Source organism: Lissotriton helveticus, chromosome 3_1 (assembly GCF_964261635.1).
Source record: "Lissotriton helveticus chromosome 3_1, aLisHel1.1, whole genome shotgun sequence".
NCBI lineage: Eukaryota > Metazoa > Chordata > Amphibia > Caudata > Salamandridae > Lissotriton > Lissotriton helveticus.
In genome coordinates, this window is record NC_136061.1 from 763,587,590 (window position 1) to 763,606,248 (window position 18,659).

Sequence of the window (18,659 nt, forward strand, 5' to 3'; positions counted from 1 at the left end):
AGTTTGAATGTTGCTGGCATCCATGTAAGTGGATCTAGCTCAGAAGATAAAAAGAACTTTAAGGGGAGTGCTATCTGTTGAACAGATGTGTTCATCTAATTTTAAAATGTTTGCAATGAACTATTTGAACTCCATTCTTTCATTAACTTCTTGCATATGTTAATGTGTTTTGTTCAGCAAGTTTACTGAAGGTGGATGAATATGGTGTGACGTGGTTGAAAAACTAAAAGGCTGTTGCTTGCCTGATTGAACATTTTGTGCACAATTTTGGGTCTGATGATATGTTATGTTATGTTATTTTTTATTTGTTAAGCGCGCATACGCCCGAAGGCTTCTTGGCGCTGGAAAGAATCAAACATAACAGTGCATAAAAAGACACAAATCACTACTTACAGTAAACCTGAGAAAAAAGGAAAGTTTTAAATGTCTTCCTAAAGGTAAGGAGGTCCCTACTGTGTCGCAAAGTCAGGGGGAGAGAGTTCCACAATGAGGCCGCTAAAAATTGGAAACTGCTGCCTCCCTGACGTTTCCTTTTAAAACGGGGGACCTCAAGTAGGTTATGCTGGGCAGATCTCAGACTGCGGGGGGTTGGTATTTACGCAGTAATTGTCTAAGGAAGATAGGGCCCTTACCCTCCAAGGCCTTAAATACAATGCAGCCTACCTTAAACATTGCTCTCTGCTCCACAGGCAGCCAGTGCAAAGTCTCCAGTCCATGTCTAATCGATTCCCACTTCGGGACTTTACAAATGAGTCTCGCTGCTTGATTTTGCAGATATTGCAATCTTTTCAACTGGCCGATAGGAGCCCCCAAATAGAGGCCATTTGAAAAATCGATGTGAGAAAGGACAAGAGCACTGACTGTTTGAATTAAAGCCATACCTGTGAGGAGATGTGCTATCTTCTTGATCTTCCTCAATTGGAAAAATCCCGTGGAAACCACTGTTCCAATTTGACTTTCCAAGGAAAGATCCTCACTGAGAGTCACTCCTAAACTTTTAGTTGTACGAGATTTTTTAGGAGGCGAGCCCATGTCCGATGGCCAAAAACAAGGGTTCCAACTGATCTCGCTCTTCCCAGGTAGAATGAGCTCAGTTTTTCCCGGATTTAGCTTAAGGTGGTTTAGCGACATCCACCTTTGAATAAAAGACATGGTTGCTCGAAAATCCTCAGCCGCGTTGTCTGCGTTTAAAACAAAGACCAACTGCAGATCATCTGCATAATTGTACACATCAACATTAAACTGTTGTAGGGAGAGCAAAAGAGGCCGCATATACAAATTAAATAATAAAGGGGACAAGGAAGATCCTTGGGGAACCCCACAGAAGGAGATATTTTTAGGGGCTGTAAAGGAACCCAGACGGACCGACTGGGTACGTTCTGAGATAAAGGACCTGATCCAAAGGGAGCGGTGTTTTCCTCACGCTGTAGTTACACTTCATAGTGTTTTTTTTTTATTCAGCACCAACTTAGTGCCGTGTGTCTGCCTTAGAGCGTAACTGTTACCATTAAAAAAATGTGACCGACCCACTATACTGAGTTTTTATTCAACAGTTCTAATTTCTGCATTTAGAACTTTTAATGGTTGCACAGTCTTGCTTTAGCTTGTGCTGTATTAAAGTACAAATGCCAGCCATCCAAGGTAGCTGGAGGACAATTGATGAAAAAAAATAAAAACAACACCTTGGTATTGCTTAATAGGGCTTATCTTTTTTCTGAATTTCTGCTGCATAACATTATCATATGTTATGAGTATCTCAGTAATTGGAATCCAATTAGTAACTAGGTATGGAAAATGAAGAATTTCTGAGATACTTCACAATCTCCTCATGTACTCTATTCTCTTTTTTAATTTTTTTTTTTTAATTATCATTCTTTTCACAGGTCTATACCAATCAATGTCTAGCTCAACTTTTGTGTTTGAAAGCTATATATTGGGCTTAATGCAAGAGTATAGAACTATATTTTTCATTTAACTGTTTGCCATTTTATTTTTCAGTGACGAAAAGGAGACTATAAAGGTTCCAAGAGACATGGATGATGCCAAAGCCTTAGGAAAAGTCCTTTCCAAATATAAGGACACACATTATGTAGAAGTGATGGTAGCCTATTTTACGACATATGTCTTGTATCCTTTTTTGTGGACGTAAACCATATTTGTTGTTCAATGAAAAATGTGTCAAGGATTCCATGCTTCTAGTAATATAGTTTTGCTTTTCAGCAAAAGGAAAGCCTGATTTAAAATATGTTTAGTCTTTTAGCCTCACTCTGTTCAATGGCTACATGACCCCACTCCCCAGCATCATCTGCACCCACAGAATCACCACCAACTCATCATGAATGTCCAAGTGAATGCATTCTCCATTTCTGCTTCCAGACACTCAAGGTGCTCAAAAAGATCTTCAAATGGCTCCCCACCAACACTTGCAGAACTGTCATCCAAGCTCTCATTACCAGCAAGCTGGACTACATCAACACACTCTATGCTGTAATCCACGCACAACTGACCAGAAGAGCATTTAAAACTCAGCGGCCATGCTCACCCTCCACCTTCAGCCCTGCACTTGCATCTTTCTGAACCTGAAAAAGGTCCACTGGCACCCAACTCACATTCTGAGCAGTCTTCAAACTAGTTTCACACACATACGAAGCCTTACACCACAATGGACCTACGTACCTCAACAACTACATAAACTTCCACAAATCTACCAAATGCCTCTGCTCAGCCTGACTCCTACTTGCACACACTCCACATGTCTGCAAAACCCGATCCCGCAGTCATGCCGTCTCCTACCCACTCCTAAAGTCTGTATCGACGGCCCCTGCACATCAAAGCTTTCTCTTCAGTTCATTAATACTGCAAGAAACTGAAGACCTGACTCTTCACCTAGCCCACACAACTCCTGCTTCATCGCAGGATAGCATCTGGTGTGAGTTGTTTGCTATACAAAACACATAATACATTGTAAGTACGTAACCCTGTTGCCATACAAATAATGACACACTGTCCATGCAGGCTCTTCACTCCAGTATTTGATTGACTTTTCTAAAGGCCAGATGTGCAGAAACAATTAGTGGTCGCAAAGCCTATGATTTGCTAAGTCACAGGGTTTATAACCGCTGAATGGCTTTATTAAATGTAAAGAACATATTTTGCAATTGAGTATCTACTTATCAAATCACAAAATGGGTTCGAAATGCACTCTGAATCTCAATTTGGAAGGGGCTAGTTTAGTGCGCCCTTCCAAATTGTGATTCTCGATGCTATGTGCAAAACACACAAGGTGATGGACGGAATGTTGCACATTGGCAAAACATTCACCCCCAGACACCCATCGTTATTTTGCTCACCACGCCACCCCAGTTCAGACATGGCAATATGCAAATCAGTCTTGACCATGTGCCTCATGGGAACAGTCCAGACTGAACTGCCAAGTCATGTCTTCACTGGACCAGAATCAAGCATCCTAGGACCGGTTTCTGGCTATCAGCCGTCTTCAGCCAGGATAGCTTGACTCCAGTGGCGCAGTGAGAACGGGACCCACGTCTGGGCATACCCTTCCCACATAGGGTGAACAGCAAAACACACAAGGTGATGGACGGAATGTTGCACATTGGCAAAACATTCACCACAGTCACAGATCTGGGTTTAATCGATAGTTATTTTGCTCACCACGCCACCCCAATCAATTGGTTGTGACTACAGTTTTGGTTGCAAACCCTTGATAGGTTACCGGTTCCTTAAATTAGGTAGTAACTTATTTGCAAAGTGGAAGGGCTTCCTAAAGGAGCCCTTCCCCTTTATGGACATAAAGAAACACATTTGAGAGTGGGAAATGGTCCGGGGACTACTGCCAAAGTTAAAGTTTTTGTTTTTTTAAAAGAAATATTTTTCCCCCTCCTGAAATGAAAACCTGTTTCCTTTATTGAAAATGGGCTTTAAAAAAAATTCAAACATAAAAAAAGTACTTTATATGCAATGACAAGCATGGTGGTCTGCTGAGTCCAGCATACTACCATGCTTGTGTTGGCATCCAGTCGGAGTGAGTTACAATTTGCAGCCTAACTCATAAATATTGATGAGCTAGGCTGAATTACTATTCAGTCTACAGGGTGATTTTGCAAACCGAACTGTTGTAAGTAGACTGGCTCACAAAATTCGAATCGATTCACCAAAAATCAGTGCACTGTTTACAATAACTTTTTTTTTAACCAATTCTTTGGACATCTGACCCTAATTTTCGCATACCATTCTCGCATGCCATATTAAGAGATTCCTCTTCAGTTAACACTATCGTAATAAGCAGCTGACTTCTCCATTCTCTTATTATCACTGTCAATAGTATATATCTATTTTTGCAAGTGTTTACATTTTTTTATTTTTTATTTTGCCAACGTTTCACATTTTTTCATCTTTTACATCCCAGAATGATTTTGCTGCAGAGCCTTCATTTTGTTTCACAGTAGTTTTATATGCAATATTCATTTTCTAACGTAGGCATTGGCTGCACACCAAAGTATAGCTTTTCATGCTTGCAAGTTGCTTCTTCTGCCTAGAAAGCCTCCAACATATACTGCAAGCATCTTGTCATTTGGGCAGCAGGACCTATTTGTTGTGGTTGGGGTAGCCGTAATATTATGTTTGAGGCATCCGCGCTGCTTTGCTTACTCCTGCCATCTAGTGTTGGGTCTGGATGTTTGAAGTTTTTCTTCGAAGAAGTCTTTCTAGTCACAAGGTAAGGTGACTCCTCCTTTCTGTGATAGTGCGCATGGGCATTAACTCCACCCTCTGTCTTCGGTCAGAAACATCGGGGTGGCTCTCTGGCCTAGCTTCATCAGTCCACCCTTCCGCCGATGGAACGAACTCCATTTCAATTCTGTTCACGGTGCTGCGCCAAGTACCCTCGCACTGACCTACATCAAGTTTGTAACTTGTGCCTCTCTTTGGAGCACAAGGAGGAAGACTGCGATGCCTGTAAATTGTTTCAGTCCAAGGACACTCTATGCGATCGTCGGGCTCGCTGACGAGCAATACAACACCAAAGCATTTAACACACTCCGGATATCTTTAGTGAAGAATCCGAGCAGGAAGAGCTCGAAGTGTTGGCGGCAGAAGAAGAGGCCTTCTCCGTTCCAGAGTCTGATTCTGAACTCGAGATCTATTTGGAGTCCGAAGACGTACCTCCGGGATAGGGTAATGTGAGTACCAAAGACCCCTTGCCCCCGAAACCGTTTCCAAAAAGCATAAGGCTACGGCGCCACCTCTGCTTTCTGGCCAAGTTCGTCGACAAGACCATGTTTCCGGCGCTATGCCTCCTGGCTCTGCACCGAATCAAAGCGTCACGCCTTCCGGCTCAGGACCGTGTCGGCAGAAATCATCTTCAGATCGGAAATCCTCTGGTTCAAAGGACAAATCTGGTTCAGAGCTTAAACCCTCTGATTCAAAGGACAAATCTGGTTCGGAGTGAAACCCTCCACTCCAAAACAAAAACATGCTTCGGGGCCAAAACCTTCCGCTCCCAAAAGCAGATCTATTACGGATCCGAAATCGAAGGACAGCCTCTCCGAGCCTCCCAAACCAATTTTAGACCTTCTTAAACCTAAATTGGATCCTAAACAAAAGAAGATTTCTGTCCATCCTGACACAGGACCTATTTCTGCTAAAACACCATCCAAACGCAAACTTTCTTCTGAGGACCCTGCTTATAAACTCCCTCTGAAGAAGAAAAAGGACATGGCTACTAGCCCTGCTTATCCTATCCTGTCCCACAATCCCCTCCAACATCTTCTCCGTATTTAACAATTCTAGTTCCTTTACACATAACACCTCCGGGATCTCCACATACACAGCCTCAAGAGGATGATATTGATGAAGAAGACACTCCTGTGCCTGTAGACCCATGGAATGATTACACCATTGACCCTCCATTTGACACTGACCCAGACCTTTACCCAGCAAAGCGATCACCATCAGACAATAATGTGGCTTATCAAGAACTTATTGCTAGAGCAGCAGAATATCATGGGATGACCTTTCATAAAGAGTCATTAGAAGAAGACTTTTTATTTGAAACGCTTGGGTCCACACACTGGTCAATTCAAACACTCCCTATGCTAAAGGGCATGATCAGTCATTCAGGTGACCTCTTCAAATACCCGGTGCGAGCACGTTTTTAACTCCCAGAGTTGATAACAAAAAAAATAAACCTTCTCCATCTAATCCTGTGTTTATCAAAGGACAGTTACCTCTCGACTCCCTAGCGGTGTCCAATGCTTGCAAAGGAGCTAATTCGCAAACCTCTGGTGATCCATCTCCCCCAGACAAGGAATCTAAGCTTATAGATGCCTCAGGGAAACGAGTGGCTGCTCAAGCCGCTAACCACTTGCGCAACTCAAACACACAGAGCCTACTAGCTAGGTATGACAGGGCACACTGGGATGAGATGGAGAACTACTCCAATATCTCCCGGATGAACAGAAAGCCAAGCCACAAGAGTTAGTTCAAGAGGGGAGTTCGAGAAGGGAAACCTTTCTAACTCTTCAACCAGATGTGCTCTAGATGCTGCTGACACTGTGGCTAGGGTGATCAATACCAGCATTCTCCTTAGAAGCCATGAATGGCTTAGGATTTCGGGGTTTAAACCTGAGGTTCAGCAGTCTATTTTAAACACCCATTTTGACAAAGAACACCTGTTTGATCCTGAAGTTGGCCAGTCTTTTAGTGCCTCATGCAAGACTACGCATGCGTCTGCTTCAAGAATGTTTAGAACGTCAGTGGAATCAGTCACAGGGTCAATTAACAGATCTAGTGTTGGTAGACAGCCACACCCATCGCTCTCTGCAGTGGTGGAGCCCACAAAATTTATCAAAAGGGCAGCCCTTCATTGTCCCTGTTCCGCAGATCGTGCTAACAGCAGACACATCTCTCACAGGTTGGGGTGCACATCTCCACCATTCGCTAATTAAGGGTGTCTGGGACAACAAGCACAAACATCTCCTCAGCAGGAGAAGGCAACAAATACACGAGTGAGAACTTCATCCCCAAGTTCTTTCCATACTTTTAGCAATGGGGATACCGACAAACAGATCTATTCGCCGCAGTAGACAACACACAATGCCCAAACTTCGCCTCCAGGTTCCCACACCCTCTCTCCAAAGGCAATGCCCTATGGATGAATTGGTCAGGGCTTTTTGCCTATGCTTTTCTGCCTCTCCCACTCCTTCCGTTTCTGGTTCGGAAACTCAGGCAAACATTACTTACACTGATTTTGGGAGCTCCCACATGGTCCCGTTGACCATGGTACACCACCATGTTAGAGCTGACAGTAGTTCCACATCAAAAGCTACATCTCACCTCCAGTCTTCTCACTCAGAACCATGGAGCAATCGAGCTTCAAATCCCACGCAGCTTAACTTCGTGATTTTACTCCTGAAGTCATCGAGGTTGGATATTTAAATTTGCCACCTGACTGTATCACTATTCTGAAAGAAGCAATAAAGCCTACTACCAAAGCTTGTTATGCAGCAAGGTGTTAACAATTTGTTGTCTATTGTAACTACAAATAGTGTATGCCTCCTAGATGCTTCTGTTCAAAATATTATTTGTTATCTTTTGGACCAGCTTGCACATCTATTCGATTGCACCCTGCAGCAGTAGCTGCGTATTTGCAGAACAGACAGCATTTATCTTTGTTCAAAGTTCCTGTCATTAAAGCCTTTATAAAGGGCTTAAAGAGAGTAATACCACCAAGAATCTCTCCTATACCAGTGTGGAATCTTAACGTTGTACCTTCAAGACTTATGGGTCCATCCTTTGAACAGTTACACAATTGTCCTTTACAGTTTCTTTCATGGAAGTTCGACTTCCTCATTGCAATCACTTCATTAAGGAGTGTTGGTGAGCTACAGGCATTAACCTTAGAAGAACTCTTCTTTCAACTTCATAAAGATAGGGTAGTTCTTTGCACCAATCCCAGATTCCTTCCCAAAGTAGTTTCTGCTTTCCATCTTAACCAATCGGTTGAGTTACCTGTGTGCATTCCTCAACCTGCTTCAGTAGCAGAACAAGCTCTTCACACACTTGATGTCAGAGGAGCGTTATTGGAATATATCGAAAGGACAAAAGATTTTCGTAAAACAATGCAACTGTTTGTTGCATTTGCACCACCTCACAAGGTCAATTCCAGCTTTAAATTTGGCATTTCAAGATTAATTGTTAAATGCATTCAAACTTGCTATGCAAAAGCTAAAAGAACTTGATCTATGCACCCTAGAGGGAATTCCACTCGCATAATAGGGGCATCTATGGCCTTTTTAGGTAACATTCCTATAGCAGACATCTGTAAAGCAGCAACATGGTCTACACCACACACATTTACCAAACACTACTGTGTGGGTGTATTAGCACGCCAACAAGCCAATGTAGGGCAAGCAGTGCTAAAGACACTTTTTCAGACAACTGCGACATCTACTGGTTAGCAACCGCTTTGGGAGAATACTGCTGTATAGTCTATGCAAAGCATGTGTATCTACAGCACACATGCCTTGAACGGATTAGGTTACTTACCCAGTAAGCATCTGTTCTTGGCATGTAGAGCTGTAGACTCACATGCACCCTCCCCGGACACCGGTGGTTGTTGCAGTTCTCATTACTTAAATTATCTAGGCTTTGACATCTCTTTACTACACTCACTCCATTCTCACCCTCTTGCGGGAACAATGGAGTTGATGCCCATGCGCACTATCACCAAAAGGAGGAGTCCCCTTACCTCGTGACTGGAAAGACTTCTTAGAAGAAAAGTAACTTTCAAACGTCCAAACCCAACACTAGATGGCAGGAGTATGCAAAGCATGTGAATCTACAGCTCTACATGCCAAGAACAGATGCTTACTGGGTAAGTAACCTAATCCTTATTTTAGGTGTTTAATCTAGTATAAACCTCTCACCAAAGATGTGATGAGGGTAGGAGAGATGGTGACACATTATTGGAAGCCACAGTTTTATTGTCCTACATCACCCATGCTTATATAATCCACATATTTTTACATTACACACATTTAGAACATGTAGCTCAGAGAAATTCTAAATTTCTCATAATGGCACAATATTTTCAAGTACCCAGGTTAGCATTCACCAGGTTCTACAGTTTCCAAAGTCAACATTTTTGCCACTAGGCCACATTTTTATATTTATTATTGTAGTCCTATGCACCTCCCAAACTGAGTACAGCAAGAAAAAAAAATCTGAACATTCAGGAGCTCGCAAGTGTACAATAAGGCATTGACCTTTCTAAACGGTCACTTATCTGGTATGAACAGAGACTGTGTTGTTCAATATATTTTACTTATTCTTTAAATTCATCAAATCTGAAATCGGGGTTGTTTGATGTACACCAGTCACCCTCTTCATGTTGTGCCATGCCCAAAATCTGCATATAAGAAAAGGCTTCTATGGCATTTTTTAGGTAAAAAGCCCATATCTGATATTTGTGAGAAGGCCACATGTTCATCTGTTCATATTGTAACAAAAAAGTATTAAGATATAAATGCTAGAATACAGATATTAGTTGATCAGACTGGACTGAAAACATGGTTTACTTTCTCTTCCCGCACACCAGAACGTTTAGAAGGATGAGGGTAAAGTCTATGCGTGGAACATGTTGTGCAAACAAAGGTTAAACACCTGAAACCATTGGTTTGCAGCTTGTTTTGTTATTTACCCGTCCCTATGGGTAGTGGAATAAAAGGTCATTTTTGGCGCAGTTGCACTAACAAACAAATTTAAAGGTCGAGAATTATGAATCTAAGTTTGGATTTGTGCCCGACTGTATTCTGGGCATCACCATACATGACCAAGAGACATTCATTTAATGCCCAAAGCTAAAAACCAAGACTTAAAAATAATGCAAACTGCTTTTTTTAAATCTCAGATCTTACACTAAATTACAGGAGTGTACCCTGCATATAAATATGCAACCGAACAAGTCGCAAACCCCTTGTTGCTAAAAAGTATCCTTCATAGTGCACTAATGTAAACATTTGAAGCGGAAAGAGTGGGAGCAACTTATTCACCTCCGAATATCCAGTACATCTTTTATTTGGGCACATTACCACTCCTAAGTGAAGGAGTTTTCACCCCTTGAAGATTTACCTCAAAGGTGAAATCCAGCCATTGCTTTGAGGTCAAATGAAAGTGTTTTGATTTAAAGGTCCTAAACAGTCATTAACGTTTTCAAACCTTTCCCCTGTCAAAAAGACAGCATCCCTTTACTATATGATATACTTTGATTCAGATGTTGTCATTCTGGAGATCATAGAATAGAGACATGCTCTGAGGTTTCTGTAGTGGCCTCCTTCCTAAGTGCTCTTATTCTGAAATATACTATTTTGCATGTCTGTGTACAAGCTATTCACAACTATCCTGAGGTTTCTAATGGGGTGAATACTAATTGAGAATACTATCCTTTGACTAGAGCAGCACCTAGAGTTTTCAGTATTCTCATAGCTAGAAAAACTTGGAGTTTGGGCTGTTTGTTACATTGACAGCAGGATGATTAACGCTTCCATTCAAGATCTTGCTTGTAGTGATCTGTAGCTCACTGTAGATTTGGTCCAGTGTTTGATTGTCAGTATATCAGGAAAAATCACAATTCGTTATTTTTTCACACTGCTTGACCCACTTTCTATGTGAGGTGAGTGGGACCAGAAGGGGGAAGTGCACAACAATCAAGGTGGTTTCATCTGAAGTGGCATTCTTTTATGTGTATGAAAGAGTGAAATTGATATTCAAATCAGATTGTTAGTTCCCCAATTAATGACAGTCTTGGGCATATGTCCAGTTGTGACATGAATAATAGATGGTAATGTTTTAAGATCTCGAAGAGTGTTAAAATTGAATATTCTCCAAGGATTTATGTATGTATTGGGTCTCCTGACTAAAGTGAAAATTGTGTTTTTTTTCTGTGTTTCTGCAAAAATCAGATGGTCTCGGAAGTCGGACTCCTAGCTACAGAACAGTACAGTTCATCCCAGATTGTAATTCAGTTGTGGAGAGAGCATTACAAGTGTTACATTACGCTACTAGTGTTCAAATCCTGTCTCCCCAGAATTGGTGAAGGTGGCAATTGAGTCCTTATGATTTGGTTGGATTGCTTACTTGGGGTTCAATATGGATTCATAAGAAGGTCAAGTTTCACAGTACCATGCTGTTCTGAGATGCTCGATTTGCTATCCAGCCTTTTCTGTTCCTAATTTAGCACAAGTGTGTTCTACTTCTGATAGCTATGCTGTCTATCTGTTGCCAACAAGCACATTGAAGTGCCATCATGCTACTGGGATACGTGTTGGGTTCTCAGAATCGTTTTGCTTAGTGCAGTTAATTTTAAACTTGAAGAATGTACACTTGGACTCTGAGTTAGAGAAACTGATATTCATGTGATCTTGAGATCAGTCCCTTGGTGAAGGCCTCAACGTTGGATGGCTCTCCGTGTATAATTTTGCCTCCACAGAAAAATGTATATGGAATGAATTACTCTAAAACTAATGCAAAAAACAGGATTTGAGGGCTAATCTTTCTTATGCTTGTTTCCAAACTGATTGGTCAAGAAAATCTGGTAGCAATGCATACTAGTTTGGATATATAATGTGTATGGCTCCTATAATGTGGATGGCTCCTCTACCAATTCCAGTTTGTCTCTCTTGTGAACAGTACCAGGAGCACAATCCTTCTCCATGGGATACCCACCAATGCAGTTGCTTCTCACGAAAGACTACAATAGGCAGAACCGGTCCAACTTGTTTCAGTGAATATGTGATAGGCATCAGTAAGTCAGAATCCACCTCTATGTAGAACTCCTTTTAAATACAAGATATGTTTTTGTTTGGCCTAAATGGAAGCTCTTGATCCTTTATTATACATAATTATCTTCATTTAGTTGTTTCTATACAGCATGTGTTTTTAGGTCTAGCCTACACACAGGTTTAGTTGTTTCTTTGCCCAAGACTTCTTGTGGACCATACCAAAAACTCAGTGGGATTTGTTAAGCTCATTGCTCACCATTGGTTGGTTTTCTTGTCACTCATTTACTTCTTATATGATGGCTGGCCTTCCCCTTCTTGTGTTTTCCCTCCTGTGGTGAATAGATTCTTTATCATCCCTTTGATTAGTTGACTTGTTTCCTCATCCTTTCATTGCTTACATTCACTGAACTACTTTTTAGGTTTTGACTGGCCATGCGCTTTGCGCATGTGCCAAAAAAACCTCTTGAGTTGTGTGTGTGGGTCGGGATACGCCCCCTCCTCCGATTGGCTAGCTCCATAAATGGAGGCTAGCCATTGGACGAGGGGCCTGTCCGTCAATGCCGGACCAGATTCGGGGGCGTTCCCGAGATTCTTTGGCTTTTGCCGACGTCACGCGACGTCAGCCAAAAGCCGGGAACGCCCCCGAATCTGTCCCGGCATGGAGCCGGCACCCGCCTTCCGATGCAGCATTTTCATTGTTACTATAAGCTTGTTTATTTTATACGTTTTAGCGTTGTGGACATTAAAAAGGACTGAAATGATGTACATATATGTGAATATCCGTTTTAGAGTTAGGTCCTTTGCTGGATGTGTTTTATTTCATGGGAGTAAAGTATACCGAATTCACGCTGGTTTCTCTTTATTTTAATGAGGCGAAAACAGACTAATTTGTGCGGTGATAAATGTCCCAGCGGCGAGCATGCTACTTTTTTTTATTTAATGACAGCCTCATTAGATGAAGTTATTTATTTAGAGCTTCCCATGTGTTACCTATTATAGGGCACCGACCCCCACTGTGAAACCACTAACTTTCCACTTTCCGACCAGAAAAGTGCACCCGGGATCACAGCATCGCCTAATTGTGCACTTCCCGCGGCAGCGAAAGGCCACGAGGCAGCAATATTGTGCTACTGAACACTGCCTGACCCGCTGGGCATTGACAAACATTGCATGCGTATTAACACGAGGAATAAAAAGGTCTGCTTACTACAGAACAAAGGGAATATTTCAAGTAGATAAACTTCCAAATAAGGTAGGAATCGTAAGCTGATAGTTAAAAAAAATGTTTATGCTGTCGCACTTTGAAACTTCCTGCTCACCTTTTAATAAAATTTCGTAACGAACATCAGGCAAACAAAGGAACCGAGAGTGGATTTTAAGGCGTGCAGAGTGCAGAGTGCAGAGTGCAGAGTGCAGAGTGCAGAGTGCAGAGTGCAGAGTGCAGAGTGCAGATTCAACCCTGTGTGTGGTGAGGAGGGCCCCTCAGTGTTTCACATGCTTCTACGGAGGTTTAGGGACCTTGTTGCTTCACTGCTGATTGGGCTCTGAGACGACCATCCTGCCTAGTTACCTGTTGTGAATGGGTATAAACAATAAACGTCCGATTATGGTGCCGGTTGGACCTATCCCCCCCTCAAGAACACAAAGAACCTACTGACATTTTCTACCTGAAATAGACCATCTAATTTGGAAAGACCACCCTGTGTCCTTCCTGATTTTATTTTCACCCAGTCACTAATCTCAAACTTATACTCCTTTCTCTCCATGCTCACATTTGTCCCCTTGCCTCCTACACCATTTCAACCTTTCAGCCATGCATGGACCAATTTAGTACCAGGTAAGCATCACACATCTATTGAAATGGGGGTCGCAGTGTGTAGGGCTTGCAGTGTGTGGGGGGGTCGCAGTGTGTGGGGGGGCTCTGTGTGGGTGTGTGTGGAGGGCTCCGTGTGGGTGTGTGTGTGTGGGGGGGCTTTGTGTGGCTGTGTGTGTGGGGGGCTCTGTGTGGGTGTGTGTGTGGGGGGCTCTGTGTGTGTGTGTGTGGGGGGGCTCTGTGTGTGTGTGGGGGGCTCTCTGTGGGTGTTTGTGTGTGTCATTTGCGAGAGATAAAGCTAGTTGCATTGTAAATGACAATGCCATTTATTTATGTTTTAAAAAAACACATAAATAAAAATAATGTCAAGAGCAATGCCAATAGCTCTAACTTTAACAAAGGCAAAACCATTGCATTGTAAATGCTTGTTTCTTTTCCTATATACATTCCATATAACTGCATATGTCCTGTTTGCACTGTTTTCTTTGTGCGCTGTATAGCCTGCTCCTCAAGCACCTGCCTCTAATACCTACATGCTCCATGATTCTCTCTCCTCCCATGCCCTATATATTTCTACCCCCACTCTGGCTTTTTAGGTCTCGCCTGAGCCAGTGCATGCGCTCCTTTGGCGAGACATTTAGTGAGTAGCTTTTCAAAGTGCTACCACACGCTGGCCACTAGCTTGCGGTTACACGCGCAGCCGCCATCAGCCCGCGATCGCGATGGCTTTCACTTTCGCGGCTGCATGCGCGCAGCCGCCATTAGCCCGCGATCACGATGACTTTCACTTGCGCGGCCGCGCGGCCAATGCTTGTTTGGCTTGAACCTCAACCTTCAACTTTCACGCATTAGTATCCTAACCCCTGTGATCGAGCAAGCTTGCACTCAAATACTTACAACAAATCACTTAGATTCATACATTGTTAGTTATGCATTGGCTGCCACTCGCTACGAGATGTCTCATCGGACTTTCGCGGCCTCATGCGCGCAGCTGACATTAAAGTAGTTAGTGTGTGCCTGTACGTTGGTGGCTTGTCCGATGCAGCAAGGAGATGTCAGTAAACACAGTGTACTGGGTCGGTGCTAATAAGTAGGCTCTTCTCACCACCTCAATTTTATTTTGCATTTAACTCCACCCTGCAGCAGCTTCGGTAGTGAGATCAATTGCCCAGAGCCACTCCGTTCAAGTTTTTCGTCATGAGCGCGTCCCTTTCTGTGCATACTCCTCGGGCAGCTACTCCACCTCCATTCGGTTAGCCTCCACCTTGTGCCACCGACGCAGATTGTCCCAGCTGGGTGCTTGGTTTAGGGAGTCGCGTTATTGGTATGTTGATTTCCTGTTCTAGAAATTCCTCATATTAGAAGGGTTGTAAGTACAAAACATGCCACAGGCGCCACAGCACTCTTTTGAAGTAGGGCAAGTTTCCTACCCTTGTCCGCTACCCAAAGCGGGGGCGGGGCAAGATTGCCCACCCGCGAATCACACCACTAGTAATAAGGAATGGAACCTTTTATAATCATGTATTCGAGATTACTATAGAAGTGTTTTGGGTGTTCGTGGTGGGGCTTTGTAGCACAGGGTAATTGTGTTTCACTCATTTTGAAACACGCTTTTCATTTAAAAAGGTACTCGTCTAATAATACACTCAGCTGTGAGTCGTGAAATAAATTGCATAGTGGTTGTACTAATTCTGTACATTGGCCATTTGTATCGCTGTCTCTACAGTTGGTACGTGTATCTTAATTGGAAGTAATGTGCCTATGGAGATTTCCATGGTTGGCAGGAGCAGCAGTGTAAAATACTAGTATACGTGTCGCTGCCATGAACTTTGATTTTAAATAGCGAGAACCCAGGTCTTGGTACTGCAGACTGTGTGGACATGATTAGGGCTACAGCGCACCGAGCAACCAAGAATCTCCGGTCATGCTCTTGCCGCGCTCCAAGGCTCAGCTGTTGCACTTGTAGAATTTACACCCAGATGCTCTTCATAGGAGGAAGAACCACAAGGTGTGCGCTGCCGACACCACACTGCGGCCAGGGATTGGCTGGCATCCCCCATGTCCGCTTGTTGTTCAGTCCGGCTGTCATCTTTGTTGATGTGTCAGCAGCAGGGCCGTTTCTGCCATTAGGCAAGACTAGGCAGCTGCCTAGGGCGTCAAAAGGGGGAGGGCGGCAAAAAATATGCTTGCATGAACGTTTGTTAAGTAAATAAACCCCTTTTACTTGTGCTCTACTCTTTAGAATAAAGTTTCACCTGGAAATAGAGTTCAGAGAGAGAAAAGGTAAGTGGACTCTCCCCTTATAATGTAATGGTAATACTTTTTTCATCAAAGATATGTATAAATATTTGAGAAAGAAAAGAAGTTAAACGCTTGCTGATTTTCTGAAAATAAGACAAAAGCACACAAACATTGTATAGGAAAAATAAAATGAAACAAATGATTATTTGGTCTGTGTCGCCTCAGCTACGGGGCTCTCCCTGACGGGAGTTGGCGCTTGAATGATGTGCAGTGAGTGGGCTAGTGGCCGCAGCCTCGTCTTCTGTGTGTTGACTGCAGTCTTTTAATGACAAATTAAGATAACTGAGTGGGCGTTGAGCGTCCATTTGTGTAACCTCGCTGCTCCCGGAATGCTGCTGGGTGTTACAGCACCAAACCAGCAGCGCTAATCCAAAGTGTTGGTAATCCCACTGCAGGCTCTGTAATCAATTGGTGTTTCCTGAACGCTATATTTTGGGATGGTAAATTGGGGGTAGTGCCTTCGTTTAACAGCGTTATTAATCAAGCAGCTTTCGGGTGAGCACCAATATTTGCAGTGAATGGATACACTCAGGTTGTACCACTGAAGAAGTTAAATTAAATACAAAATAGTTATAAGAAACGTAATGCGGTGTTGCATAACCCTGTAACATAATTCAAAACCCTGCAAGTGTTTTAGCAGAAGTTTACATATTTCGTATATATAAATGCGGATAAATATTGAACACAAATACATTTGGATAAAATTAGAAAAGCATAGATATTCATGGAGACAGTTAGAAATATAGAAATAAGTCCACAAAACTGGGAACCTCATACAGTATCTGGTCTCCAACTAAAACCAAACCGATCCCATGAATCACACATTTAATCTTCGACCATAGTACACCACAGATTCAAGGGCGATTTTGCAGGCCCACATGACAATATTTAAAGGTATTGTTTATGCAGAGTGAATTACCAAACAATTTAAGATTGATCATTTGTAGGACTGGGAAAATAGCAACTAGTATGCACCAGTACAGATGCTTTAAACAGCTAGTGGTGCCATCGACACATAGCATTAAACTTGCCATACAATTTGCATTTCGTTGTTGCAATACGTGTCTTGAATGTGTCTCCTGATCTGAAGAAGTGTTTCTTTTCTTGGATTCATGTCCTGCAAATGAAAACACCACCAATAGTGCTCATAGGATTTTGGAGGCCAAGCACCACATCTAAAAACTAAAACGTATGTCTGGTAATGAGGGGTGCTAATGCTGGCGTGCACTTCTCCGTGCCTCTCGCGCAGCACACTCGTGTCAGGGATTCACAGCGCTATCTCTGCAGATGCGGACATCTGACGCTTCCGGCTCTCAAGCGAAAGAAAAGTGTATTTCAAAATACTTGACACATGAGTGACTGCACTGCTTGGAAATAATGATGATGCAAAGCAACGGACTACACTGATGTGCAACCAGTCGCCAACTAGACGTACAGCCGACAAGGGATGCAACCAATCAGAGTGGCAAGATGGCCCGAAGTAGCTGCAGTTCTTTGCTGGATGCATTCTTAGTTCAACATGAACGGAGAGGGTAAAGCATTCCGGGATTGTGGGTCTGTGTCTCTGCCTGTGTTGGGTGTGATTGGAGGTGGTAGAGGCCAGAAGCCCTACTGTTCTCTCAACTCAAGCCCATGATAGCATAACTGAGTTAATACCCTCAGAACAGGGCAATAACACTTACATAGCCGCAACAATTGATACATATGACATACTTTAATATGGATTTGACAGCCCAGACTAGATAAAGAGGCACCAAAGCAGGCCTCTATTTCCTAACACCTGGATGACAGGGGGAGAGAGTGATGGTAGTAAAAGAGATGGGGCGGCATTTTTCAATTCTCGCCTAGGGTGGCAAAACACCTAGAAACGGCCCTGGTCAGCAGAGGCACCAGGTGCTGTATGGGAGTGAATTGCGGGTTCAAAAGGTGTACTTACTAGGCCTGGAGTATCGGCAAACCAAGATCACCCCTGGAGAAGTGGGTGTCTGTAGCATGAGGTCAACATTTGCTTCCTCTGAGACTGTTGACGAAGCTATGGGTCAATAATGGTGTACTATGCCGCACAGGTTGGGAGGGTCTCAATCCAATTTTGCGGATATATCACCCCCTTAGTTCGATCATAAAGTCCTGCTGGTATCAAGTGGAAGTAGACATTTGTGTTTTCACTGCCATTTGGTGGACGGGGCACGGCTTGCATCGATGAAAATGAATAATATTTTCACCTCTAATGTAAATGCATGGGGTGCCCTTCCTGGAGTAAAATTGGATTACATTGAATACTTGGGAACGCCATACTGATTCTTTCACAACCATCTGCTGCTATGAATTCATTGGTCCCCTAAATTACTGCTAGGATGTCGTGTCCTAGTTATGCTTTGAAATTATCAACTGCTGTTAATCCTAAATTAATTAGAATTATGTTCTTAAAGAACTTAAAGGTTGTCATTGTACCTACTGACGTCTTTAATAAGGTTTGAGCTTTCGAGAAATACCCAATCATGTAGTAATAGCAGGATTCAATGCTGATGCTTTTAGTGATAGGTGTATAACTAATGCCAGCATTATCAGGTTAGGTACTTGTAGTGCCATTGTACTGAAGCGGCCATCTTATTCACAAACTCTGATTTAGCTAAACATGTCCGATGTTTGTGTCACTTTAGATAAAAAAATTGATGCTGTCTTTCAAAAGTTGTTTGAAGTACATTTCTGTGAAAATGATGGCATGTACCATGCCTGCTCGATATATG

General features: G+C 42.8%; 1 protein-coding gene across 1 annotated transcript in view; it reads left to right on the top strand.

Annotated features, from left to right (window-relative positions):
- The window catches only part of TMEM41B (transmembrane protein 41B), a 141,827-nt gene that overhangs the window by 26,125 nt on the left and 97,043 nt on the right, over positions 1-18,659 (top strand). The window contains exon 3 of the mRNA XM_078680965.1: positions 1,999-2,127. Coding sequence (XP_078537091.1) covers positions 1,999-2,127 — 129 coding nt within the window. The remainder of the gene's footprint in view (positions 1-1,998; positions 2,128-18,659) is intronic.